General features: G+C 39.2%; 2 protein-coding genes across 3 annotated transcripts; both read left to right on the top strand.

Moving 5' to 3' along the window:
- Positions 1-3,984: 3,984 nt before the first annotated feature.
- Positions 3,985-5,107, top strand: LOC111602217. 2 transcript variants are annotated; one of them, XM_023319194.2, is made up of 3 exons: positions 3,985-4,149; positions 4,225-4,556; positions 4,619-5,107. In XM_023319194.2, exons 2-3 carry the CDS (start codon positions 4,233-4,235, stop codon positions 5,012-5,014), a joined length of 720 nt encoding a protein of 239 aa, XP_023174962.2. In that variant the 5' UTR covers positions 3,985-4,149; positions 4,225-4,232; the 3' UTR covers positions 5,015-5,107. The 2 variants fall into 2 exon arrangements, with proteins under 2 accessions (XP_023174962.2, XP_023174961.2); XM_023319193.2 differs by having other exon boundaries at positions 3,986-4,149; positions 4,220-4,556.
- A 186-nt stretch (positions 5,108-5,293) lies between these two features.
- LOC111602214 (glutamate receptor ionotropic, kainate 2) lies at positions 5,294-10,345 on the top strand. Its single transcript, XM_023319191.2, has 12 exons — positions 5,294-5,451; positions 5,520-5,666; positions 5,719-5,781; positions 5,843-6,040; positions 6,379-6,590; positions 6,667-7,008; positions 7,062-7,493; positions 7,613-7,971; positions 8,034-8,334; positions 9,059-9,188; positions 9,252-9,520; positions 9,569-10,345. The coding sequence occupies exons 1-12, from the start codon at positions 5,370-5,372 to the stop codon at positions 10,058-10,060; spliced, it is 3,027 nt and encodes a 1,008-aa protein (XP_023174959.2). The 5' UTR covers positions 5,294-5,369; the 3' UTR covers positions 10,061-10,345.
- The last annotated feature ends 1,186 nt before the right edge of the window (positions 10,346-11,531 follow it).

Here is an 11,531-nt window from a genome sequence, read left to right as displayed (position 1 = left end):
AAATTGAGTCGTACAGACCAATTAGCCTGTTGCCAGTACTCTCCAAAATATTCGAAAGAATATTTCTGGAACGAGTACTGACACATCTGGGACGCCAGGAGGCCATTCCAAACCATCAGTTTGGCTTCAGGAGACAGCATGGAACACCGGAACAGGTTCACAGAGTTGTGCACCATATCCTTGGAGCCTTTGAAGAAAAGATGTACTGCTCTGCCGTCTTTTTAGACATCAAACAGGCGTTTGATCGAGTTTGGCACCTGGGACTGCTGCAGAAAGTGAGGACCACCCTTCCAGCCCCATTTTTCGCGTTGCTATCCTCATACCTTATTGGAAGAACCTTCCAAGTGTCAAGGGGGCAAACAGTATCCTTGACTAGACCAATTATGGCTGGAGTACCACAGGGTAGTGTTCTAGGCCCAACACTTTATACTTTATTCACAGGAGATATGCCAACTCCCGAGCCAAATATAGGAAGTACAGATGCAGTACTCATAGCGACCTATGCAGATGACACCGCCATCTTATCACGTCACGTATCTGCGCAAGAAGCTTCAGACTCACTACAAAAATATCTGGACTCTTTCGGACGCTGGGCAAAACGGTGGTGTATCACCATTAATGCACAAAAGTCTGTACATACTACCTTCGCCACTAGAAGAGGAGATTGCCCAAGCGTTGCATTGGGGCCCACTATTCCCAAAGCCTCAAAAGTAAAGTACCTTGGTATCACTCTTGACAGAAGGCTGACTTTTAAAGCGCACATAAGTCAAGTAACCTCAAAATGCAAAAGCAAGCTAAAAACCCTCGACTGGATGCTGAGAGCTTCAAGCAAGTTGTCTTACAGCAGCAAGGCCGCCATCTACAAGGCAATAGTTGTCCCAACCTTCGTATATGGTATCTCTCTATGGGGCTCCTCGGCGAAGACTACAAGGAACAAAATTCAGACCCTGCAGAATAAAGCACTACGCAGATGGACTGGAGCCAGCTGGTTTGTAAGAAACTCAGTCTTACATAGGGATTTAGCAATTCCCACAGTTGCTGAACTCATTGGGCGACACAGTTCAAGATACGCGGACAGACTTGCAGCGCATCCTAACCATCTCGCAAGCAACCTGGCTATAAACAACAATAGGCGAAGACTGAAGAGATTGCATCCTCTAGACAATATTAGAACTAATTAAGATAGTAGCTACAAGTGCAGAATAATTGGCATATCTGCCCTCCCATTAGTTAAGGTTTAGAGCTAAATGCGCTATAGAGTCTAAGACAATAAGCTGCAACAAAATAAAGAAATAAAAACGAAAAAAAAAAAAAAAAAAAAAAAAAAAAAAAAAAAAAATATTTTGCGATACTTCAAAGATAGTTAAACAGAAACAAAGGGTACCCTATTAACATCTAGAAATATATAAAAGTATTTCGCATGATTGTGAATTTTGTTAAAGCTTAGATTTTGGTCATAATTAAAGCATAAAAAGGATATTTGTATATTTTAAACATATATTTGTTTATATTTTTTAATAATTGTTTTTAGATTTATATTACTTTATTATTTATATATGTTTTATTTTTGTTTTAATATATTATATTAAATATATTTAAAAAGAGGAATTTATTGTTTTACTTAGTTGAATTTAATTATCATATAATAATTATAAAATTATATAAATACATATACATAAATATTTAATAGTTTTATTTATATTTATATTATGTATTTTTTTTTTGCTTAATATATTTATTCGTTTAGGAATATCAAAAATAGAGTTTACTTACATTACTTTAATTACAATATAATATATGTATATATTTTTAATATATTTATTTCAACCGTTATATTGTTTAGTTTTTAAATATATATAAAAGAAAAATTATTTTTCTCAGTTTAATTTAATTATTTTGTATATATTTTAAAAATTTTTTATATTTATTATATTATTTTTATGTTTTCTTTTTCGAATATTTAAGTATTATTACAAAAAAAGATTAAAGTTTCCTATAAACTGCAGTTGCAGTTAAGTTTAGGTAATCGATAACCTGCAGCAGTTGCATCAGCTGATTAAGTTATCGATGGTAACTGTTTAAGCTATCGATAACTTACTTCAGTTGCGTTAAGCTTTTAAGTTATCAATTGCAACCGTTTAGATTAGGTTGCATCAATTGCTAGTTATCGATAATCGATAACTTTCAGCATATGATAACCTAAATCTCTTAAGATATTCAATAAAATTTACCATTGAATCTTATTTTTGTCGGCAAAAATAAAGTTTATTCCAATTTCTTTGCCCTTTTACACTCTTCTTATGCAAACAGTCTGAACTAAAAGATTCCACATATTTTATACAATAGAAAATCCATCCCGTTAGCTTTGCTTTTTCAACCTTTTACACTTTCAGAAGTCCTTAAAATGGTTATCCAACTATCAATTTCGTTCAAATACAATGATAGCCCAACAACGTATTTACTGGACATTTTGATTTTAATATAAACGCCACAATGTAAAAAAGGAAAATAAATGAAATAAAAGAAAAACACGTTAAAAAAACAGTTTACACTACATGTATGTTGGTCGCGTCGTTTATAGGTAAGAATTGACTGTGAATAGCTTAATGAACCCCTTCATTTACAATAGATTTCTAGGTTTAGATAGCATATTTAACAAGAATTAGACAACTGAAGACGTTCAAGATCTCAAAGCCAAATTGGAATCGAACGTTGCGATGCCAGCTCAAGCGATTGGGGATGAAATGAGACTAAACCTCCTCTTGGAACAAGACAGTTTACATGCCTATATTCATACATATATATATATAGATATATATATATAATTTTTAATATGCAGATATAGATATATGTAGATATATATATATGTATATGTGTATTTATAAGTATGTATGCTTATGTTTATTAGCTTTGGCTTAGGAAGAGGCAAAAATAAACAATATTTAACAATAAAATGTCTTAATTATTGAAATGGAAATTCGTGGAATAACGACGAGCTGAGTCAGCCTTCCGGCTGAGTATATGTCCGTCCGTATGATGGCTACGATCGTAAGCCACCCGAACTATAGATTTCAAATGTTATATGAAGCTTATCGAGCTTAACATTTTTATTATCGATAACACATACATTAAAATCGATAAGAATCGATAGTTTCATTTCATTTTCCATTAATATAAGCTTCGAATTTTTTTGAGTGGGCTTCCGCAACGAATACACAGATGTTGGATACTTCTCCCCCATTGCCCAAAATTAACAAATAACTTATTTGTAATTCTAGGGACTTGTGTTTTACCAAATACACTCATATAAACGACTAGAGCCCTGAAATTTTCATTAAGAAAATTCAGCTAGAAGAAAAGGTATTCAACAATTATGTGCCCATAGTAAAGCCCCTGAGCAGCCCAGGCGCAGCTTAAACGCAGCCCAAGCGCTGCCCAAGCGCAGCTAAAACGCAGCCCAAGCGCTGCCCAAGTGCAGCTAAAGCGCAGCCTAAGCATAGCCCAAGCGCTGCCCAATCGCAGCTAAAGCGCAGTCCAAGCGCTGCCCAAGCGCAGCCCAAGCGCTGACCAATCGCTGCCCAAGCGCAGCCCAAGCGCAGCCCAAGCGCAGCCCAAGCGCAGCCCAAGCGCAGCCCAAGCGCAGCCCAAGCGCAGCCCAAGCGCAGCCCAAGCGCAGCCCAAGCGCAGCTCAAGCGCAGCCCAAGCGCAGCTCAAGCGCAGCCTAAGCGCAGCTCAAGCGCAGCGCTGCGCTGTAAGCAGAGTGCTTACTCCTGTGTGTGTGTATATGTTTGCGTGCATGTGAATGTGTGTGTGCATATGCTTAGAATGATGAAAGCATCAACGCTGCGCAGCGTCAGGGTATTTTCTAGCTTAGCACTGTCGACTAGAGCACTTTTACGTCTTTGTATTTTGAAATTAACAGTAAAATTTTATTTATTTAAATTTATTTTTGGCCGGGTCAGCTGAAGGACTCTAAATTGCTCTAAATATCAAGTAGGCTTCACACTAGCACAATGATCCCACGAAAAACAAACTTCATACACTAACAAACACTTAAAACTCTTGCTTAGTTTGAGCAAAAATAAAAAAACAGATTTTATTATTTAAATAAAACCAAAAAAAGTTAAAAATCAGCGTAAAACCAAACAGGTATGCGAGCCTATCTATTGGCTTAATCTTACATGGTCCAATAGTAAGCGAAAGAAACTTTTTCGTTTAGAAAAGTATAAGAAATGGGGGACAAGAATGTTGACTTCAGCGTTTTGGATTTTGAGAAGTATGATGACTATATAGAATCGTTTACGGTGAAACAGGACTATCAATATTTGGGAAACCACAAAGTGATCGCAGAAGTCATTAAATTGGGTTATCGCACCACGAACACTCCATATGAGAAGCCCGAATTTAAGAGGCGTCAGTTTTTGGCCATGCAAGCGATACGACCAAAGGCCATGGCCGACAACCACTTTAGCAGATTCTTGTCGCCAGACAATGAGGATCCAGTGCTGCTGCAGTTCAAGCAGCGTGAAATACCCATTTTTTCCAAGATTATAGCGGTGAGTTGAAAGCGAGACGCACTGCAGATGATCAATAATTCCAACTGTCCGGCCGTCAACAGACAATCGTGTTCACAATGCATATTGATATCAAAGGCTCGGAAATTTCAGCGTATATCGATTTGGGCATGAGCTGGATGAATACGACGCGCAGGGCGTACAATCACTCCAACTGGAAGGGTATCTATGAGGGCAAGGCCTATCTGCGGCCAATGCCGCACCATCTGAGCTATCGCAATGCCCAAATGAATATACTCTATCACACGGACAGTGATAACTTTAAGGTTGTGCACCACGATCGCTACGGCCTCATGTTTATGCACAAAGGCGATCACAAATACCTGCCTGTTGGCTGTCGTGACACCCCATTCAGTCGCAACGTACACCGAACCACAGTGAACTCACCCAAGTACGGCACGGTCATATTCTACGACCATACGCTGCGCAAGAAGGTATAGCATCATTAGTCTACTACAAAATTCATAGCAATGTATCAGAAATCGTATGGTATATGTACAGAGTAAACCAATTCGCTGGCTTCAATCCAAAAACAAAGAATTTCTCACTCGTTTCTTCTTGTTTAGAATATGTTTAGCACAACAAACAACAGAGGGCGCTCTCTCTCTCTCTCTCGCTCCATCGCTCTGAGTAGATTTTCGCATAACTTTTATTATTAGCATAGTTCACTTTATATATATATATATATATATAGGCGACATAGCTCATTGTGTTGCAGGCCTTCGTACGTTTTAGTTGCAAGTTTTTACATCATCAGTAAAATATAATAAAATGCCTAAATATCAACAATAAAAAATGCTTATCAAATATTACGCATACGCCCCGTTCTGCTTGTTGCTTCTGCATTGGGCCGCAGCCAGGGAGAAGTTTAATGTGGGTAAGTTCTTCAATGAAATTTTGAGGAAAGTAAAGGCGAGAAAACTGGGTCAAATTTGCGCTGTTCAGGCATCATCTTTACATCGGACAAGGATGAGGCGGAAATTGCATTTCGCACGGCTGTGGAACGTGCAAATATCATGGAACGCAACATAGAACTGGTGCCAGTTGTGCTCTATGCCAATACTGAGGACAGTTTCATAATGGAGAAAACGGGTAAGTCCCAAGACTTAAGTAGACCAGAAATATGTATTTATTCTGCTTGCAGTTTGTGAACTGATTTCGCAGGGCTGCATTGCTATTTTTGGACCCAGCACGGGCAGCAGCTCAGGCAAGTTTCTCTCTAGCAATTTCCACTTGGTTCGATCGATTCATCTTGCGCATCTCGATAGACATAGTTGCCTCCATTTGCCACACGCTGGACATACCGCATATCGTTTACGACTGGCTGCCCGAGAATCGACAGTATGAACATTCTTCGATGACCCTCAATCTGCATCCGGATAATTTACTGCTGGCGCGTGGATTTGCCGAAATCGTGCAGAGCTTTGGCTGGCGCAGCTTTACGATTGTCTATGAATCGGAGAGAGGTAGGTACAGTGCTAACTGACCATGCACAATCACCACAAATATCAAATGAAAAGTTTGAATAGAGATGAAGGTGGAAATTTCATTTGTTTGAGTGAAATAAGAGTGAAATTTGCTGTGAAAATTCTTTTTATCTTTCAATCGATATTCGTGCGATTCGGAACTTGAATAAAGTCAATATACCTAGCCTATATACCACTTGCTAAAGTTAAATATGCGTGAAATATGTTTTAAAATCGATTTTTTCCTTTGATCGATAAACGATAACAACAAAAATATTGAAAATATCGATTGTCTGAAAATATATTATTTTTATATATAACGCTTTGACTACCCACAGAGCTGCAGCAGCTGCAGGATGTACTGCAAATCGGTGATCCCAGCAGCAATCCCACAACAGTCAGACAACTGGGTCCAGACGAGGATCATAGACCTTTCTTAAAGGAAATTAAACTGTCCACGGATAATTGTCTCGTACTGCACTGTTCGCCGGAGAATCTTTTACGAGTGTTAGAACAAGCTCATGAGCTGAAAATGCTAGGTGAATATCAGGTGAGACGCAGGCAAGGTGAGAGATTACCTGAGAATAAATGTAGCTTATTCGCTTTGCTTGCTCTTTCAAAATTAGAGTGTTTTTATACCCCTCTTGGATACACACACCTTGGAGCTGGGTGACATTATGAACGTGGAGGCGAATATAACAACAGTTCGCTTGATGGATCCCACCGACTATCATATTAAGAACATTGTGCACGACTGGGAGGAGCATGAGAAGCGCGCGGAAAGCTACTACAAAGTGCTGCCGACGCAGGTGAAGACGCAAATGATACTGCTGAACGATGCTGTGTGGCTCTTCTCCAAGGGACTGACTGAGCTGGGAATCTTGGAAGAGCTCTCGGCGCCGGAAATCGAATGTAAACGCAAAAAGCCCTGGCCACATGGCAGACGCATCATTGAGTTCATGAAGGCGGTAAGCAAGCTATATCTAAACAATGGATCCACTATATAACCTCTATGACATAGCGCTCTGAGGAGGTTGGCACGGGTCGCGTGGACTTCAATGAGTATGGACAGCGCAGTTACTTCAGCCTGCGCTTCATGGAGATCGATGCCGGGGGCTTCCTGGATCTGGCCACCTGGGATCCGGTCAATGGTCTGAATGTGCGCAACGATGACGAGGAGAGCGAGAAGCGCGTGGGCCAAAAGCTGTCGAACAAAACGTTCATCATCTCCTCACGCATTGGAGCGCCCTTCCTGACGCTGCGCGAGCCCAAAGAAGGCGAAATACTGCAGGGCAATTCGCGTTACGAGGGCTATTCCCTCGATCTGATCGATAACATCGCTCGCATGCTGAACTTTAAGTATGAATTCCGCATGTCACCAGACGGCAAATACGGTAGCTTGAACAAAGTCACGCAGACATGGGATGGGATCGTAAGGCAGCTGCTCGATGGGGTGAGAACAAACCCAGCTTAAGTCAGCGTGATCCAAGAAATATAATTTCAGAGAAAACACTAATATATACATATAGATACTATACAGATTCTCTAAATATCTCCTCAACTCTCATATAGAACGCGGATCTGGGCATTTGCGATCTGACCATGACCTCGGGCAGGCGTCAAGCCGTGGACTTTACGCCGCCTTTCATGAATCTGGGCATTAGTATTTTATTCTCAAAGCCACCAATACCACCGACGGATCTGTTTTCATTTCTATCGCCCTTCTCGCTGGACGTTTGGATCTATATGGGCTCTGCGTATCTGTTTATATCGTTTTTGCTCTTTGCCTTGGCTCGCATGGCGCCCGATGACTGGGAAAATCCGCATCCTTGCAAGGAGCCCGAGGAGGTGGAGAATATATGGTTTCTGAGCAATACAATGTGGCTATCCATTGGCTCTCTTATGGGCCAAGGTTGCGATATATTACCCAAGTGAGGAAATTCCCGTGAAATAACAGTTATAACCCCAATTTACATTCTGTTTTTTGGCGCAGAGCCGCCTCAACACGTCTAGTGACTGGCATGTGGTGGTTCTTTGCTCTGATGATGTTGAACTCCTACACGGCCAACTTAGCTGCGTTTCTGACCAACTCGCGCCAAGCCAGCTCCATTAATAATGCCGAAGATCTTGCGGGCCAGACGAAAATTAAATATGGCGCTCTATTGGGCGGCTCTACAATGGGCTTCTTCAGGGACTCCAACTTCAGTGTCTATCAGAAAATGTGGACAGCCATGGAAAGTGCACAGCCGTCAGTTTTCACCAAAACAAACGACGAAGGCGTGGAGCGAGTGCAAGTAAGTCTCAAAATGTCACAATCAAGAGGTTACGCACAAAACTGCAAGTGAAACTAAGATTCCTATTTAATTCCTTTATTTTAAATATTATTTTACAACCTTGTAATGGGTCATATCATATATTTTAAAAATAGTTACTGTACGATCAAACAGAAACTCAAGCTGTGACGTCATGCATAACAAAAAAATCAAAATCTTCATATATATTATGAGACTTTTGAAAGTACTGTTATATTGCATGATATTCACATACAAAGGGGCCATCATTCTTAACTAAAAACCAATGCCAAGCGTGTGTAGTGGGCGCAAGTGAGACGAGTTGCAAAGTCAATACTACACATTGAAATGAAACTGGCTTTGTCTTTTATGCTGATCGTCATTGAAAATAACATGCTAAAGACAGAGACAAACATAGTAACTGCTTTGCGCGCTCTCTATTTTGAAACGAACTCAAACAACAAGCTTACATATACACATATGCATATATACAAATGTGTGTCTGTATATATGTTATTATTACAGAGCTAGACAATGCATACCCAATTCACAAGGCAAGTCGCAATCACTCTTTGACTCTCAGAGAGCGAGAGCGAATTAACCATATGAGCAAAAATGAAGTTGTGGTGGACGATTTAGCGTCTCTGCATGTATATTCATCCTACCGTTTATTATACCGTTTAAAACCTACATGAATTACGCTTGCTTAAAATATTTTTAAATGCAGAAAGGAAAAAATATGTATGCTTTTTTAATGGAGTCTACTACACTGGAGTACAACGTGGAGCGTAAGTGCGATCTAATGCAAATTGGCGGCTGGTTGGACTACAAGAGTTATGGCATCGCAATGCCCTTCAGTAGGTTAATTTCTGACCTAAGTCAAGTCACATGATGAAATTTTTTCTTCTATTCTACTCTAGATTCACCGTATCGCAAACAGATAAGCGGCGCCGTCTTGAAGCTGGGTGAGCTGGGTGTCCTCTCTGAGCTGAAGCGCAAGTGGTGGAAGGAGATGTATGGCGGAGGCAGCTGCGAGGGCGCCGAGGAAGGGAACGCAGATACTCCGGAGCTGGGACTGGAGAATGTCGGTGGCGTATTTCTGGTCTTGGGACTGGGTCTAATGTCCGCCATGGTGCTGGGCTGCACGGAGTTTTTCTGGAACGTAAAAACAGTGGCGATCGAGGAAAAGGTGAGAATCATACCTCTTAAATAATTCTATAATAATTCGTTTTCCCAGATCTCGCTGAAGGACGCTCTCAAGGCGGAGGTGATGTTTGCTTTGTGCATTTGGATTACCACAAAGCCGGTGCACGCAAGCGTCGGATCGAGCAGCTCATCCTCTTCGTCTTCCAGCTCGTCATCCAAATCAAAAGCCTCTAAGTCGCATTCAACGCGCTCCAAGCATTCATCCAAATCTCTCGGAGTATCCAGTAAAGACCACGATGCGGAGTCCTCTGTGCACAGCAAGCTTAAGAAGATTGGATCCATGTTTTCGCTTAAATCGCAAAAGGCAACTCCCCCACCGCCTGAAATTGGTTGGAAATTAGATAAATCTACACAAATGAGTATTGAATCAACGCCACATGAGGAGGCGCCGGTGGTGGAAGAGGAACGTCCTGCTGAGCGACGTCATCATCATCATCACCATCATCATCATCATCACCACCAACACCAGCCACAGGATCAGTCTATGGATCAGCGAGCTAGCCAATTGAGCAATGGAATTTAAATCGATTTTTACAAAATGTTATTTTATTCAAAGAGCTTTTAAGCCATTAATCCTTATATCCGTGGAGTTTTCCAATATCACTAACTATAAAACACACACAATCAAAGCCCATTTCAATTTAGTATATGCTTATTCTCTCATTCCCATGGAAGAATTAAGCCTAGTGCAATTGAATACCGCTCTGCCTGTCTCACTCACACTTCATAACAATTGCGCTCTTAAATCTATATACATATGTGTGAGTATGTGTGAATAAACAGCAATGGAAGCTAATTTGAAGAAAAAGCGAGAGCGAGTGAGTAGCATTGCAAATTAGTGCACGCTCAGATAAAGGAAGAGTATTAAAGTGTTGACTTGCTTAAAAATAACTTTTTACACATACACGCACACTTATGCATATATACACTCTCCTATGCATATAGACGTGTGTATACCATGCTTACTAGTATTTATACTTAAGCCTGCAGAAAATGTTGGGCTTTAGGGTTGATGCTAAGACCCTTCTATATACAAGTCTTTGAATTCGCCGCTTGACTCAATCTGTAGCTTAGCAAATAACTAAAAATACCCAAAAAAATGCATTTACAAGAATTTTTAATTCAACAAAACTCCAAACAAGGCAAATGGCTTCAAAGCACTTTGAGTTTTAAGCAGCACTTCCCGAAACCAGAAACCCTACAAAGTATTATAAAATTTCTCACAAAATATTTTTCTTAAAAACCCTTTAGAAAAAAACGTTCATATATTTCGGTTTTTTGCAGTTTTTTTATTTTTTTGTTTGTTTTTTTTTCTGTTTTGTTTAATTTATATTTTGGGCATATTGACTTGTTCTTTTTCTCTAATAAACATTTTAATGTAATTTGTTTTTAATACAATTTATTTTAAGTTAATTGATTGCGAATCTCAGATTGTTTTTTATCTTGTTTTGTTTGTCTAAACTGTATTGATATATTTTGAATATTTCGTTTATCTTAAATCTACACTTTCATTTAATACTTAATTTTTAATTTAAAATATTTGCAATATTTAATTATTTTTAATGTTACACATATTATATTTACTTGCAAAGCTAATTGAATACGTTTGTTGTTGCTCATTGTTTAAGGTACATTTAGTTGATTATCTTTCTCTCCGACAATTCGCCTTTTTTGTTTTTTTTTTTTTTGAGCTTTCGAATTGCTTAAACATTATTAAAAAAATAAACGACGTTCACTTACTAATAAATATATATGTAATATACAAAGTTTTTGAAGTTGAATAAAAACAGCGCTGACAGAGAGAAAGAGAGGGGGAGATAGAGAGAGAAAGAGAGCGAACGGAATGAGATATCTATACAGCTCTAAATAAAAATTTTAGATACAGCTATACAAGTTATATACAAACATTTTGAAAACAAAATTTTACTCGACATAAATTCAAAATAAATTCTACAACTAAAATACTTTTTTTTACATTTTTCTCTTGCGAGTAT

Source organism: Drosophila hydei, unplaced genomic scaffold, assembly GCF_003285905.1.
Source record: "Drosophila hydei strain 15085-1641.00,03,60 unplaced genomic scaffold, DhydRS2 tig00000149-arrow-pilon, whole genome shotgun sequence".
NCBI classification, from domain to species: Eukaryota; Metazoa; Arthropoda; class Insecta; order Diptera; family Drosophilidae; genus Drosophila; species Drosophila hydei.
This window is presented reverse-complemented; position numbering and strand designations above follow the sequence as displayed.

Excerpts from the sequence above, each read along its gene's own strand:
- LOC111602217 (XM_023319194.2), top strand. The coding sequence starts at position 4,233 with ATGGGGGACAAGAATGTTGACTTCAGCGTTTTGGATTTTGAGAAGTAT. Across the intron at positions 4,557-4,618 it reads TTTTTTCCAAGATTATAGCG|ACAATCGTGTTCACAATGCA; the intron begins GTGAGTTGAAAG and ends GGCCGTCAACAG.
- LOC111602214 (XM_023319191.2), top strand. The coding sequence starts at position 5,370 with ATGCTTATCAAATATTACGCATACGCCCCGTTCTGCTTGTTGCTTCTG. Across the intron at positions 7,009-7,061 it reads TCATTGAGTTCATGAAGGCG|CGCTCTGAGGAGGTTGGCAC; the intron begins GTAAGCAAGCTA and ends TCTATGACATAG. Across the intron at positions 9,521-9,568 it reads CAGTGGCGATCGAGGAAAAG|ATCTCGCTGAAGGACGCTCT; the intron begins GTGAGAATCATA and ends TCGTTTTCCCAG.